Source organism: Polyodon spathula, chromosome 3 (assembly GCF_017654505.1).
Source record: "Polyodon spathula isolate WHYD16114869_AA chromosome 3, ASM1765450v1, whole genome shotgun sequence".
Lineage (NCBI taxonomy): Eukaryota > Metazoa > Chordata > Actinopteri > Acipenseriformes > Polyodontidae > Polyodon > Polyodon spathula.
In genome coordinates this window covers 43,326,244-43,343,443 of record NC_054536.1, presented here as the reverse complement: position 1 = coordinate 43,343,443, position 17,200 = coordinate 43,326,244, and the positions used below count along the sequence as shown (strand labels likewise).

Genomic DNA, 17,200 nt, shown 5'->3' with positions numbered 1-17,200 from the left:
ACAGTCAGGTGTATGATTAAACAATTATACCAAACAGGTGCTAATGATCATCAATTCAATATGTAGGTTGAACCACAACCATTAACTGAAACAGAAACAGCTGTGTAGGAGGAATAACACTGGGTGAGGAACAGCCAAACTCAGCTAACAAGGTGAGGTTGCTGAAGACAGTTTACTGTCAAAAGTCATACACCATGGCAAGACTGAGCACAGCAACAAGACACAAGGTAGTTATACTGCATCAGCAATGTCTCTCTCAGGCAGAAATTTCAAGGCAAACAGGGGTTTCCAGATGTGCTATCCAAGCTCTTTTGAAGAAGCACAAAGAAACGGGCAACGTTGAGGACCGTAGACGCAGTGGTCGGCCAAGGAAACTTACTACAACAGATGAAAGACACATCATGCTTACTTCCCTTCGCAATCGGAAGATGTCCAGCAATGCCATCAGCTCAGAATTGGCAGAAAACGGTGGGATCCTGGTACACCCATCTATTGTCCGGAGAAGTCTGGTCAGAAGTGGCCTTCATGGAAGATTTGCGGCCAAAAAGCCATACCTCCGACGTGGAAACAAGGCCAAGCGACTCAACTATGCACGAAAACACAGGAACTGGGGTGCAGAAAAATGGCAGCAGGTGCTCTGGAATGATGAGTCAAAATTTTAAATATTTGGCTGTAGCAGAAGGCAGTTTGTTCGCCGAAGGGCTGGACAGCGGTACACGAATGAGTGTCTGCAGGCAACAGTGAAGCATGGTGGAGGTTCCTTGCAAGTTTGGGGCTGCATTTCTGCAAATGGAGTTGGGAATTTGGTCAGAATTAATGGTCTCCTCAATGCTGAGAAGTACAGGCAGATACTTATCCATCATGCAATACCATCAGGGAGGCATCTGATTGGCCCCAAATTTATTCTGCAGCATGACAACAACCGCAAACATACAGCGAAAGTCATTAAGAACTATCTTCAGTGTAAAGAAGAACAAGAAGTACTGGAAGTGACGGTATGGCCCCCACAGAGCCCTGATCTCAACATCATAGAGTCTGTCTGGGATTACATGAAGAGAGAGAAGCAACTGAGGCTGCCTAAATCCACAGAAGATCTGTGGTTAGTTCTCCAAGATGTTGATGCCAACCTACCTGCTGAGTTCCTTCAAAAACTGTGTGCAAGTGTACCTAGAAGAATTGATGATGTTTTGAAGGCAAAGGGTGGTCATACCAAATATGGATTTGATGTAGATTTTTCTTCTGTTCACTCACTTTGCATTTAGTTAATTGATAAATATAAACTATTAACATGTCTATTTTTGAAAGCATTCTTACTTTACAGCATTTTTTCACACCTGCCTAAAAATTTTGCACAGTACTGGGAAAAAAAAAAAAAAAAATTATATATATATATATATATATATATATATATATATATATATATATATATATATATATATATATATATATGTGGCCCACCAAGTGACCAGTTTAACTTGTGGCCCACCAAGTGAACATTCTTAACTTAAATGTCCCAGATTATTCCGCTCAAACAAGTTTTCATAACTAAGTAATTCAACAGGGTGTACTTATTTCATGTCAGTGAATCAGTCAATCAAACGAACAAATTTGTTGGACTGATTCACTAAACTGAATGAACCAAACGCATCGAGCCACTAAAAAGAATCAAAGTGCACATCACTAGTTTTCAGGCCAGAAAAGTACCCCGCCTCTCAGTGGTTAAAGTCTGGTTCCCATACACAGTGATAAATTATCACTTTAATGTCTGCATTAAAATTAACGTCCTTCAGTAAATACCATGTGAATACAGATTATCTCCTTATTCTGAGCTGGATGCTCGTGTGTGCGTGTATGTAACGTACATATGTATAGGTACGTAATTTAAACAGCAACATGTGGGGACATAAAATGCTATATTTTTTGGAACCCGCTACTCTTACACCTTCAAATAAATAGTGCTGGAATTTAACAAAACAAAAACTCACCAGGTGAGGCACAGAATCCCCGTACTTGGTATTAAACTGATTCACAAAGCACTTGATCAGCCAGTAACAGTCGAGAGCTCCTTCCACAATCTCTTCCATGGCCTTTGCAATGGCGAGGAACTCTTCATCTTCTGGCTCCTATGGAAAAGAAAACACAATGCAGAGTCTTCAAAAAAAAAAAAAAAAAAAAAAAAAAAAAAAAAAAAAAACAGCCACAAGAAACATTCTGTATTATAATGCGTTGCTGAAAAATATGAAATCAACACAAAGCTACCACGGGTACTATAATGGGTATGTACAGCATAAACATTTAGAAGTGATGTACAGCTATGACCAACAGTTTTGCATTTCCTAGAATTTTAGGATTTAGACAATTAAAAAAAAAAGACAACTGAATGAACATAATTTAGATATTTTATTTAACATCATAGAAAATCCTATTGGCAAACTTTAACAATCTAGAATGCATGGCTCCTCAAGGGGTCATGGAAGGGTTAATAGAGTCATAGTAAATGGAAAAGGTATTTAGAAAAATTAAAAGATTTCAGACGAAATAAGTCGTAAGGAAGGTCCATCAAAATTAAGACAAGACTGAGGCTAAATAATCATAGCCTGAATCAAACAAATCAGTAATAAATATCATTAAGAATAACTAAAATTCACTCAATTAAAGCCCTAATCCACCTTTATTGAACCAAGACATGTCCTATACCAAAATAAAGGTACATTTTACAGAAATACTGAAATAAGATTCAATACAAACTAGAAATGGCATGGCAAGTTTTATTTCCTTAAAGTTATTCTGATATTCATACAGACAGAAAGGAAGCAGTGCTTGACACCTTTAACACTAGGAGGTGTCAATCTGATGAACATAAAATTCCTCTAGACCCCTTTGTTCCAGACCACATAAGATCAAGAGCTATAGGCATGCTTCAAAATGGCTTCCAAGCTGTTAGTGTTGCACCATGGCCTTCAAACTGCTCCTGGGGAGACCCAGTCTTGTGGCATGAAGAAGACTGGCAGCAGGCCTGACTTCTAGCTTTAGATTTTTGCTGACATAAATCTAAACTATTTCATCAGAAACTATTTTAAAATGCTGCCAAACAACAATTTCAAATTTCAAAAACCATGAGCTGCAGATTGTCACTTCCAACTGACCATGGGGTGCTACCAGCAAAATAACAAATACAAAAGTGTAATGCCTATTAATACAATATTTTATTCTTTCTACATTGTGTCTAATTGTGTAATACATTGGTATGAGTGATGCAATAACACTGTAGTTAGCTTCTGTGTGTAATAATGGTAAGTCCTGTTCCTAGGCTGAACAAATTCAGTCTGGTTTTCCAGTTTTAAACTTCCACTGACATTTTACCAAAAACATCTGCAAGAGTTGATAAAAAACAGAGCATACCTAATGAATATGTTTAACTTATTTGTAATAATTATTCCTTGTCTGATCTAAAAAATAATCTCACCACTGAAATAAATAAATAAATCTCTCTCTCTCTCTCTCTCTCTCTCTCTCTCTCTCTCTCTCTCTCTCTCTCTCTCTCTCTCTCTCTCTCTCTCTCTCTCTCCTCTCTCTCTCTCTTATAATAGATATCTATATATATATTATATAGATATAGATATATAGATATTATCTATACACAACCTAGAAAAAAAATTACACAACCTAGATTTGACTCTTAAAATGTTGTTGTAAGGAACAATCAGATTACAACAACATTCCTTTGTTAGTCTTTTTAAACACAGCTGTAGTTTAGGTATTACAAGACGTATATTAAAAGTGCATTTTTGAAGCTCCTTCTGTCATCCCTGAGCACACTGTTAAAAGATTAGAAGGATTGTTCTGCATCTACACAGGCATATATTTTTTAAATTTTAATTTAGTGTGCCCAATTATTTTACCCCTTATTTTCTCCCTTCACCGCAGCAATTCCCCACAGCTCAGGTTCAGTGGTCGTCCTCCAATCCCACAACCAAGCCACTTTCCTTTTACACCCAGGAACTCGAGGCTTTGGTTTATTTGAAAAGTTTGCTTCTCTTTTAATGCTACTTCCTCTAATTTAATGAAATTGTTTGGGATATTGCTCTGCTAGTTGCTTAGAAATTAATTTAATCACTTTTTTGTAGTTATGTATAAATATTCACTTTTATTAAACTTTGCACTTCCACCAATTCAAAAGACATATACTGCACACTGCCTATTTTCACAGGGAGTGGAAACAAATGGCAACAACTATTTTAAACTAGCAAGAGGGGGATGAGGTATTTAAGTAGTTTATTTATTTATTTATTTATTTATTATTTATTTATTATTTAGAAGTTATTTAAAAAGTAAATGTTTATTATTGAGGTCAATGTTGCTCTCCAAGTGATATCCCTGCTACTTGTATGTTCCTTACAGATTTCCAGACTTCATTTTCACGCACTGACATTATACCTTTATCAGAAGTACTTGTTTTCTCCTCCCTATTCCCATCTTTTATTATATAAATATGACTCCATGTGAAACTTTTAACAAGATAGTAAAGCTCAGACAGAGCTGTACCAGGGACTGCATCACACGATTTGAACAAAAGGCTGGAACACAAATTAATCAACAGCAAACAAATAAGGTAGTTGTGAAAAATTGTATGCTGCTTATGAAAGGTAAGGAAATTACTTTTAAAGCCTTGTTATTTTACACCTTTCTTCACCGCCGCAGTAAGCCTGCATCCCATGAAGCACTCCTGGTATGGTAGCAGCCACAGCTTATAACTTTTTGCCTGAACACATACCAGCTGATTTATTGCTGTTCGCCGAGGAAGCTTCCCAGACTCCAGCTGATACATCCTGAGGAACACCTCCACCTGGGGCGTGTTCTCTTGAACAAAACGCATGACTTGGAGGGCATGGAGCACATCCTGGTACTGCTCCTCTCTGAAGCTCATTACAAGGCAATGGGACTCACTGTGAGGAGGAAGGATCCCTGCACAAACATTGAAATGATTACTACAACAGGGCTTCAAATTAAATCTAGTACAGAAATACCATTTAAAAAAATAACAAGAGTATTCAAGTGTAATGGATATCAAATAAAATACATGGTTTGCAATTTGAATACCCCAACTAAAACGTAAAAGGATGGCATTGCAGCTGCTGTTTCACAAACAAAAAAAATTCCCCAGCAGCACAAAAAAAACCCTATGTAACTGATGTAATAATTGATCCGTACATCCACTTTGAGGAAATCCACAGATCACTTCTTAAAAGTACATTAAAACAATGCAGATCCGTCCTCAACCTTCTTAAATCTGGTAATGTTGTTTGTTTGTGCTCATATCCAAAATCCTGGTCTGGTCTTCCCCATTTTTGTTGTTATGTATTTATTATCATAAAGAGCCAAAGTTTCTAATCAAACTAACACTAAAACATGATGTATAAAACACAAAAACACCTATATTAACTCAGTAACACAGCTAAATTAGTTACTTAATACATTTGCCGTTTGGCAGCTAATCTTTTCCCCATAATAAATCCAAACATTACTTAAAATCTAAAGTTTGTACAAAAGCAAACTACAGCATCTTTCAGATTTCTTCCACTGTTTCCTTTTATGTATACAAGGTTAATCTCGAAAAACGAAAGATATTTAATATCGATACAAATACCTTCAGACCCAATTTTCATCTATGGTAGTTAATACCCTATATTAAGGTAGTCGACACAGTTTGCCTACCGAACCACCATTACAGCCTGGTCCTTTATCTGTCTGAGTCATGGTACCCATACTTCGCGACTACCTTATAAATAATTTATGTTTATGTTCCAAACTTTTTTTTGTGATTTGTGTTTGGTTTTTGCCGAACTAACGGTTTTGTTTTGTCTGTTATTAATTTTGTTCATAGTACACCACAATTCGGTCGTACTCATCGTTAACACAAATCAAAATATCGAGAATGACAGAGAGGTAGAGGAAAGAGGTTTTGAGAGAGGTTGTAGAGTAGTTGTTTTGTCCTCACCTACGAAGCGCAAATATATACACCGGTAGAGGTTGACCATTAATGAACCAATTAAACCCTCTACCGGTGTAATGTGTGTCCAAAATCGGACTACCCCCTAAAATTGGGGGTAGGTCCTACATGTTTTTATTATTGTGCGTAACACAAATTTTGTGTTTTGTTATATAAATTTAGTATTATCTTCTTTATGTTTATGCGTGTCCCCACCCCACATGGGGCAATGTTTTGACACTAATTTTTTATTTTTTGTTAAGAATTATAGTATAACAACCTAATAATCTTTTTTGTTCCTCTTTTTTTTTTTTGTCTACTAACCGTGAAGCTACATGCCACCATGGCCATTAATTTTCGTTATAGGACAAGACAAACGAAAAATGAAATAATCCACCTACGTACATGTCAACATAACTGTTGAATTTATGTTTTTTATGTCCACATCTTGATATGTTCATTACGTCGCCGCTTTTTCTTCAGGGATGAGGTTTTTACTCAATATATATATATATATATATATATATATATATATAATATATATATATATATATATATATATATATATATATATAGATATATAGATATATATATATATATATAGTAATACGGCAGGGAGGGGGTTAAAATCCTTCCCTGCAGAAAACATGTGAGAATGCACATTTGGGTGTTTAATGGTTTTATTGTTTAATTATTAGTTATCCCCTGCACCTGGTGTGTATTGTAAATTAGAGCCAGGTGCAGGGTATTTAAAGAAAGCAGCCAGTCTGTTCAGGGCTGCTGGTGTGTGAGGAGCCCGGTTGAGGGTGATTTCAACTGAAACAAAAAGGTAGTGTGAAAAAGCCTTTTTTGTGTGTTCTGTTTTGTTAGTGTGTGTTACAGGTAAACAGCTTCGACAGGTTCCTGTGTGAAATCACTCCAAGGACACACATCAATCAATCACGAGTTCCTTTCTCGATCCACAAAAGTGCGCGTAAGCGCTAGAACAATCAATTTTCACGCGCATCCGCGAATCCTTTATTTCTTGACACAGAACGTAGGACTTAATTTAATGTTTTCTTAACTCTCACAATATTTTATATAATATATATGGTGTGTCTATAAAACGATATCTTTATAGTCTACACACTTTCAAAATGTTCACCTTTTGTTGCCTTATAGCCTGGAATTAAAATGCATTAAAATGCATTTTGTTTTGTTTTTTTTTTTTTCATTTATCTACACATCCTACCACACAACTTCCAAGTGAAAAAAATATTCTAGAAATTTGTAGAAAATTTATTAAAAATAAAAACTGAAATAGGGATAAGTGTCCAACCCTTGTAATAGCAATCCTAAATTACCTCAGGTGTAACCAATTGCCTTCAAAATCACACAGCAAGTTAAGTGACCTCCACTTGTGTTAAATTGTAGTGATTCACATGATGTCAGGATAAATTCAGCAGTTCCTGTAGGTTCCCTCTGCTGGGTGGTGCATTTCAAAGCAAAGACTCAACCATGAGCACCAAGGGGCTTTCAAAAGAACTCTGGGACAAAGTTGTTGAAAGGCACAGACCAGAGAATGGGTATAAAAAAAAAAATATCAAAGGTCTTGAATATCCCTTGGAGCACGGTCAAGACGATTATTAAGAAGTGGCAGGTGTATGGAACCACCAAGACACTGCCTAGATCAGGCCGTGCCTCCAAACTGGATGACCGAGCAAGGAGACTGATCAGAGAGGCTACCAAGTAGCCAATGGCTACTTTGCAAGAGCTACAGGCCTTTATGGCTGACTGGTCAAAGTGTGCATGTGTCAACAATATCCCAAGCACTCCACAAATCTGGCCTGTATGGTAGGGTGGCAAGGAAGCCATTACTCAAGAAAGTCCACCTAGAATCCCATTTGAAGTATGCAAAAAAACACTCAGGAGATTCTATAGCCATGTGACAAAAAGTTCTGTGGTCTGACTAAACTAAAATTGATCTTTTTGGCCTAAAAGAAAAGCGTTATATTTGGTGCAAACCCAACACAGTGCATCACCCATAGAGCACCATCCCTACTGTGAAGCTTTGTGGTGGCAGCATCATGTTATGGGGATATTTCTCATCAGCGGGGACTGGGGCACTTGTCAGGTTAGTAGGGAAAATGAATAGAGCAAAGTACAGAGGTCCTTGAGGAAAACCTGCTGCCCTCTGCAAGAAAGCTGAAATTGGGACGGAAGTTCACCTTTCAGCATGACAAAGACCCAAAGCACACAGTCAAAGCTGCACTGGAGTGGCTAAGGCACAAAAAGGTAAATGTCCTTGATTGGCCCAGTCAGAGCCCCGACCCAAATCCAATCGCAAATTTGTGGCATGACAAATTTGTCCATCAACACTCCCCAAGGAACTTGACAGAGTTTTAACAGTTTTGTAAAGAAAAATGGTCAAATATTGCCAAATCTAGGTGTGTAAAGTTAGTAGCGACTTATCCCAACAGACCCACAGCTGTAATTGCTGCCAGTGTGCTTCCACCAAGTATTAACTCAGGGGGGTGGAGACTTATCCAATTATGATCTTTCAGTTTTGTAGTTTTATATATATATATATATATATATATATATATATATATATATATATATATATATATATATATATATATATATATATATATCATGAGGTTCTTAAATGCTTGATTAATTTTGTTGTTTACCTTGGCAAGCAAGAACTGGCATTCAGAGGGCACGACGAAGGCACCAATTCCTCAAATAGAGGTAATTATAATTACTTTCTCTGATTTCTGACTACACAGCATGTTAAGCAAATCGCTTGTCAATAGCCGCAGTATTCTCGGGTACCTCTAACAAGATTAAGAACGAATAAAAGCAGAAGTGCAGGCAGCCAAGTACGAAGCTGTAATGGTGGATTAAACAACTGACGATGGAAACGCAGCTCAGCTGTCTTGTGTTTTCAGATATGTGACTGACAGTGGCCCAAAAGAGTGGTTCTTCTGTAAAAATGTGTCACATTTACTAAAATAAAAATAATAATAAAAAGACCAAATTCCCATCTAGCTTTTTTTTTTTTTTAGATTCTATAGATTTTTTTAGTATTTCTATGCAGGACAGCCACTATAAAATTGTTACCTTTATTAAAGGATTTAATCAACCGATTAATAAACTAATCAATTAAACGATGACATTTTTTAATCGAGTGACAGCCATAATATTTATACTGATTCACACTGAAAATGAAACAGTCTAAGTTTTACATCAATAGCTCATTGAGCACATACATAATTGATAAGTTGATTGTTTAAGTAGTATTGTTCCTTAGGACAACAAAAAACTGAGCTCAAGTCATGTGATTTCATAAAATCGCCAGGTGCTCAGTGTTTGGTATTTGAGTTGAGTTAAAATTGCCAAAATGACTTGATTAAGAATCTGTATAAACAGCCATTCGAAATGACATGATTTTAATTAACACAAGAAAAGTGAAAGATACGACCATGCCCCGCTTGAGTAATGAAGATCGTCTGGGTGCTATCGGCATGATTGAAGGCAACCTGTAGGTGAGAGAAGTTGCCCGGAGAATGAGATGTTCTACTTCAGCAATCAGTGAAATAGCCTGGACTTCGACCTCCAAGCTACAGGGCACATCCTGCACTCCAAGCGGAGTCCCTTTACTGGATGCGTCACTCGGGAGCCCCAAGAATGCCTTTGGTGCAGATTGAGGGCCACCTTCCTGCTCAGCGATACAGTGACAAAGTCCTTGAGGCAACATTTTTTCTGTCCCTGCAATCCAATCCCTTTAAGAAAATAATTTCAAGGTCTTGCCATGACTAGCTTCTTCTCCTGACCCGAGACCAAAAAAACATCTGTGGGACCAAATCGCCAGTGCCATCCACAGGAGACAACCGTGACCAGCCAACCTTCACCAGCTGGCTGCAGCTCCACAGAAAGAGTGGTGGAACACCCCACAGCAGTCTATCCAGAGGCTCATCAGGTCTATGCGTCAATGCTTGCAAGATTGTGTTAATGCTCAGGGAGGTCATACCCGATAATAACATGAGTGTGCAATGTTAGAGTGGAAAATCTTTTTCACATTGACTCCATAGATTCTAATACAAACATCTGCACTGAGCTGTACTGAGGCCTTGTCCAAAGATAGTTTAAATGTTGTGCTTATATGATTGTATTGGAGGTATACCTTTCTTGTACATAAAGTGTTTTTGAATCAAAAACCATTTGTCAGCTAAATGTTTTCACTACAGAAGCATGTGTGAAAGCGACTGTAAGTGTAAATCACGGTCAGCACATACTAGCATAGAAACAAAAATCATATCCCTCTTCCCAAAGTATATAATGAGTAAAAGTTAAATACATTAATGTTTTCTTTTTATATTTGCTTTTGTAATTTCTAAATATTGTGTATATAAAATCAGTGGTTTGGTCACAAACCCAAAATAAATTGTACTTTTCTTAACTTTAATATCATATATTAACTAAAAATAATTTAAAAAAAAAGTCTTCATGAATTTATATAACAACAATGCACATACTGTACGATCCGCACAGTTATTGTCTTTTCCAATGAGTATGCACAGAGGTTAACCGAGTCTAACCACACTCAGCGTGAGTCTCAACGTCCAGAATGAGGCGATGCCAATATTCTTTGATGCATTTTCACATGTGTGTGGTCAAATTGAAAAATAGTTTGCTTGAATAGATTTCTGTTTATTTTTGAAAAGGTTTCAAAAAGTGTGGGAACTAAAAAATAAAATGTGCGTTTGCTTCACACACAGTCGACTTACCAAGGATCACCTTCCACACAAGAATGCGATACATCGAAGGAAGAGGAAATCTCTGACTGAACGTGCAAAGCTTTTCAACATCTGCCAAAAACAAAAACAAAAGATTTTAAAATAACTCACATTTTTCATCAGCTTTGGCTGAAGCACTTTCTGGTTTCACAGAGACTCAATAAGATCACATTTTATTTATTTTACATATAAGCAGTAGTTAAAAGTGTGTGCTGCCTGACTAAACCAACAACAGTGTGAAAGCAGAGCCCTGTTAAATATCCCAAGCACTTGTACTGTATGCACTCAGTACGTTTATTGGGGAAGCTTTCAAGTGCTATAATAACATACTGTGTAAATAGCCAATATTAATTTGCTCCAATTAAATCACACATGAATGCTGAATAACACCCCATTCAGACACCAAAACAATACAAGATAATCACATCCAAGTCCATTTCAGGTTTTTTATTTATTTTTCCTGATGGGAACAACAGTCCTTACACACAGTGGCTCTCAAAAGTATTCACCCGCCCTTGGACTTTTCCACATTTTATTGTGTTACAACATGGAATCAAAATGGATTTATTTAGGAGTTTTTGCCACTGACCAACACAAAAAAAGTCCATAATGTCAAAGTGAAAAATAAAATCTACAAATTGTTCTAAATTAATTGTTGTTCTAAAGTACAAAGCAGAAAAGAATTGATTGCATAAGTATTCGCCCCCTTTGCTATGACACATCTAAATAAGCTCTGGTGCAACCAATTGTCTTTAGAAGTCACATAATTAGTTGAATGGAGTCCACTTGTGTGCAATTTAGGTGCTTCACATGATTTCTGGTTAAATACACCTGTCTCTCGGAGGTCCCACAGTTGGTTAGTACATTTCTTAACAAAAACTACATCATGATAATCAAGGAACATTCAAAGCAAATCCGGAATAAGGTTGTTCAAAAGTACAAATCAGGGGTAGGATATAAGAACTTTTCCAAGGCACTGAATATCCCCCGGAGCACAGAAAAGTCCATTATTAAGAAATGGAGAGACTATGGCACAACTGTGAATCTGTCTAGAACAGGCCGTCTTCAAAAACTGAGTATCCGGGCGAGAAGGGCACTAGTCATGGAGGCTACCAAGAGGTCTATGGCAACTCTAAAGGAGTTACAGTCCATGAATGAGCTGGGAGACACTGCATACAGCAACAATAGCTTGGATGCTTCACAAAACTAGCCTTTATAGGAGAGTGGCAAAAAGAAAGCCATTGTTGAAAAAAACTCACATCAAATTTCTGCTAGAGTTTGCCAGAAGGCATGTGGGAGACTCTGAGACAAGTGGAAGAAGATTCTACGGTCTGATGAAACCAAAATAGAGCTTTTTGGCCTCAACGCTAAGTGCTATGTTTGGCGCAAGCCTAACAATGCACATCATCCTGAGAACACCATCCCTACCGTGAAGTATGGTGGTGGCAGCATCATGCTATGGGGATGCTTCTCTGCATCAGGGCTTGGAAAGCTTGTGAAGATAGAGGGCAAAATGGATGCAGCAAAGTACAGAGAAATCCTGAAGGAAAACCTGCTGAAGTCTGCAAGAGACATGGGACTTGGGAGAAGATTCATCTTCCAGCAGGACAATGACCCCAAACATACAGCCAAAGCCACACTACAGTGGCTTAAAAACAAAAAGGTCAATGTCCTGGAGTGGCCCAGTCAAAGCCCAGACCTCAATCCAATTGAGAATATGTGGAAAGAGTTGAAAATTGCTGTTCACCAAAGGTCCCCATCCAACTTGATGGAGCTTGAGCAATTTTGCAAAGAAGAATGGGCAAAAACTGCAGTGTCCAGATGTGCAAAGCTGGTAGAGACTTATCCAAACAGACTCATGGCTGTAATTATGCAATCAGTTAGTTTCTATTTTGTATTCGTAATTAATTTAGAACAATTTGTAGATTTTATTTTTCACTTTGACATTATGGACTTTTTTTGTGTGTTGATCAGTGGCAAAAACTCCTAATTAAATCCATTCTGATTCCATTTTGTAACACAATAAAATGTGGAAAAGTCCAAGGGGGAGTGAATACTTTTGAGAGCCACTGTAGTTACAAAAGTGTGTGACCACATTTACGCTGCTGCATGTTACTCTACACAGCTAGGTAAGATTTTATCTCTCTCTCTATATATATTTAAATTAATATAGTAGCATAAATGTATGCTTTTTGAATGCTTACCATGTGTAATGGTGTAATAGTATTTTAAATTGAAAATGTTTCTGCTAGGATGAGTGTTACTTTATGTATTTATTTCCAGTATTATTGGGCCTTTGTGTTAGTTGTACTATGTTATAATTCACCTCACAGGTCTTATTTCTTTTTATTCCATTATCTTACAGATGCAATATTATTTACATTTGATGATGTTTGGCCTAACTGTGTTTAACAACAGTATATTTTTTAAACAGTTTAGTTTTTAAACTATTATTTGGTCCAATGTGTGTGTCTTTGTATTGTAGTGTGGGCTTACACAGTGTATACTGTATTTAGCTCCACGTGTACAGCTTGTTCGGATTTCTTATTATTTTATTTTATAGGAGACAGGGCTGGAGCAAGCACAGCTGATGCTGCTGAGTTTTTATTTGTTTTGTTTTTTTTAAACATGCTGGCATGTTTTTCTTCCCCTTCCCCCTTTTCTTTATAGAATTTTAATTTTGACAGTAACAGAATGTAAAACGAGATAAAGATTCCGATCCGTTTCACCTATCACATGTATCGGATTGAAACTGTATTATTGCATTATAATTTATGTTTTTATTTTACTGTTGCAAATGCTTTTATTTTAAAACATATTAGTAACATTCTGTTAATATATAAACTTTAGCTGGCTCAATGTAAGATTGTAATAATTATTTGTATGCATAATCCTAATAAAGTAATAACCAGCCAGCCAATAATGTAATAACTGCCATGCCACCATTGCAAACCTGCCTCTATCAGTCAAATGCAGAATTTAGCTTGGTTTATTTGTACATATAATTAGCTTAGTGAATAGAGGGGCTGCTGTTTCATTTTTGCGTGTGGTGTGGCACGTGGTGTGGTCATCTACCATCGTTTAATGAATGAGGTCCTGAATCTTAAACAAAATCCAGCTGTTAAGAACCTCAAAGGACAGATAAGAGTCAGCTACTATTTTATATTGCAGGAGTCACTGGAGCTTTGCTATTCTATAGATTAAACTATAAATGAATTATACATCCTGGTAGGGCACAATGTAAGGTGCATGGCACAACTAATGGAATAATTGATCAAAATAAGTTATGGATAGTATGGAACTTGTGAAAGAATCATAGAAAACAGTGTGTACCATTCAGAGTGTACATAACCCTGAGGTTATTGCCACAAAAGGTACATTTTTCTTGTACAATAACCATATTCAAGCTTGACCTATATAATAAAAAAAAAATACAGTTGTGTGATTGTATACCAAGTATGAAGCCAATATCTCAAAACGTTTTTATCATCTACATGTAACATAACAAAGTTACTGTAGCAGTAAAGTTAGATTTTACCTAAGGAGTTTCCATAATTCTGAAAATATGAAGTCAGCATCTGAAATGATTAATTGGATATTGGAAGCTGAAACAGCATCAATGGCGAAGCCGTCAGATTGACAATTATACAGAGCTCTCCTCACTAGGATGTTAAATAAAGATTTTCACCCTTACGTCAGAATCCTATTACTGTACACACACATTGAGGTAACTTTCTCCTACGTAGCTACAGCCAGAAGCAAAGTTTAAATACAACTACAAGCTATACTGTGAAAGCAAAATACAGGTTAAGATCGTTTCTAATTTGTAATGCTATATGATTACATCTCTTACCTAATGGAACATCCTTAAGTAAAATTTCAAGGGATTTCTTCTCCTCCACTCCACGAAAGCCCACCTTTTCGTAATAGATGGAGCGGAAGTTTCTCTGTGGGTCGTCAGCCATGTCTACTTACACTGCAAAACAGTAAGCACATCTCAAAAATGTTCCATTCTTAAGCAAAACAACTTGCCTAACCTCATCTTTGTATTAAAGTGATTTTCATCAAAAAGTGTGATAACAACAAAACATCTACATAGTTTAATAGGTACAATAACAGCATTAAAAAACAAAATTACTCAATTTTAAACCTGCTCAATTGTCTACACTGCTGTAGCATTCTGGCTGGCTTCCTGGCGTGTACTTTACCAACCACATTCAATCTACTATAAGAAAAACATGACTTCTTATCTGAACTTATTAAAGATACTGTGCTGTTTTTTATGAAAAGGCTTAATTTAAAACTGGAATATGAGGAAACCAACATCTTACCTGCAGTTCTAAAGTAGTTATTTTTTTAATACAGTTTAGGTTAACACTAAATGAATGACATGAAGTGTTTAATGTTGCAATTTCATCTGAGATCTGGTTGAAATTAAAAAAAAAAAAAGTTTATATTGTCTAGGCCTATCAGTTTATTACAGCATTATTATATACTCCTTATCATCTATATTTTCTCTGTATATGTTCTTTATAATGTAAGTTATTGAAATAACAGAGAGGTGCAGGCTGTCTGGTTAGGTAATTTTGTGGATAGTTGACCCACAAGCTAAGTAACAAAGATGCCTTGCAAGAGTAAAAACTACTGTAAGTGCATTGCTTTGTGTGCTTAAGCTAAGAACTTGCAGTAGTTTTTGGTTTTGCAAGGCTGCCAGATACTCAAATAAACATATACCACATGTACTTTGCCAGAGGGTGGTGTACCATCACAATGAAAAACAACTATGCAACCCTACTGTATGTATACAGTAGGTAATGATAATGGGTAAGAGACATGCATTCCAAGAGGTAAATTAGTTTTCTCTGTCCATCTCCAAATGTGGTTTAATTATTTCTCATGGGACATTCCTAAAAGTGCTGACTAATAAAAAATAAAAAAAAAATAAAACAAAAAAAAAAACATTTAAATCAACATTATCAAGTTTTGTACCACTTCCTGGCCCTACACGCCTACTGCAAGCAATAGGTGTTGGGTGCCTCCACACAACTGTTTGACACTTCAAACAAAAATGCCGTCTTGGGTGAATCATTTGGAAATTACAAGCCAAAAAGTTATTTAATACGTTCCCCTTTAAAATGAGTATTTGCCAGTTTACCATGCAGGAAAATCTGTAAATAAAACTATAGGCCAAAAAAAAAAAAAAGCTTTATATTTTAAAAAAACAAATTATTATATATATATATATATATATATATATATATATATATATATATATATATAGACACACACACACTTTATGAAACATGTATGCGCAATTGTGATCCTAATGTAACTCGCTTAACAGTTATGGGTTTGCTGACAATATATACTGTTGTATTCTAAACACTTATAGTTTTGACTTGAAATTCAAATGAATGACATTAACGATGTTTCCGTTAAAAACGAGGTCGAATACGTTTACTGCCATATCAACTGCATTTAAACATATCTATAGTATGTGCTAGCTTTAAATAGATAACATATAAATGCAGAAAAACTAATATCCATACCTGTTTATACTAGGCCTTACTTCAATCCCCGAACTGTCTCAATCTTTGCAAACCTACAAAACGGCACTGTGCTTGAGCCTTTAGGCGGAATCTCTTCCTGGTTCTGTGGGTAAGCAGCGTTGACTACTACAGCTCCATGCTGGTAATTTCATCGACACGTTTCACCAGATAATGTAAAACAGCATAGTTAGATATTATGTATATTTAAGTTCAGTACCCTCGTGTTGTTGTTTTCATAACACCCTCTGATAAATTATTGCAACCGAGAAGTTGTATTTTCTTTGGTCATTTCAGAATGCAGCAGGCTACAACTGTATTATTTTTATGACCACCTGGTGGAGCTCGATCCCAAATATTTCGTACATAATTATTTTTAGTATGTAATTGGTTAATCTTTGCACAGCATGTATAGGCTTACACAACTGTTACTGGACTGTACACAAAAACGCAATTATGTGAATGTAATACAAAACAAACAAACAAACAAAAAAATGCATTTTTGTTTTGCTTACCTTACAGGCAAATTTAGTAAACAGTCATCTGTGTGTCATATTTTAATATTATGACAACCTTCACAGTTATGGGGACTTGGTATAATTCAGATTTTGTTATGTTATTTAAAACATGCAACAATTAATATTATTGACAAGTGACTATAAAATAGTAAACCCAATTTAATCTGAATATAGCATAAACGATTTTTATACAGGATAAAGTTCAATTTACTTTGCCTGCTGGATGGACTTAGTAATATTCTGGAGGAGTTATAATTATATAACATTTGTATATACATTTCCAGCTTAAAAAATAATCACAATATGTTGCACTGATGCATTTAAATGCATGAACTAAAAAGTATTACACTTTTAAACTCTGCCGCT

General features: G+C 36.1%; 1 protein-coding gene across 3 annotated transcripts in view; it reads right to left on the bottom strand.

Annotated features, from left to right (window-relative positions):
* tbc1d7 (TBC1 domain family, member 7) overlaps window positions 1-16,637 on the bottom strand; it is a 37,410-nt gene extending 20,773 nt beyond the window's left edge. For 2 of the 3 annotated variants that reach the window (XM_041245290.1, XM_041245288.1), the window contains exons 1-5: window positions 16,320-16,637; window positions 14,624-14,746; window positions 10,762-10,842; window positions 4,775-4,965; window positions 1,986-2,123 (exon numbers count right to left, since the gene is read on the bottom strand). In XM_041245290.1, coding sequence (XP_041101224.1) covers window positions 1,986-2,123; window positions 4,775-4,965; window positions 10,762-10,842; window positions 14,624-14,735 — 522 coding nt within the window. In that variant the 5' untranslated portion in view covers window positions 14,736-14,746; window positions 16,320-16,637. The remainder of the gene's footprint in view (window positions 1-1,985; window positions 2,124-4,774; window positions 4,966-10,761; window positions 10,843-14,623; window positions 14,747-16,319) is intronic. The other variant, XM_041245289.1, reaches the window with a different exon arrangement.
* Window positions 16,638-17,200: the final 563 nt, after the last annotated feature.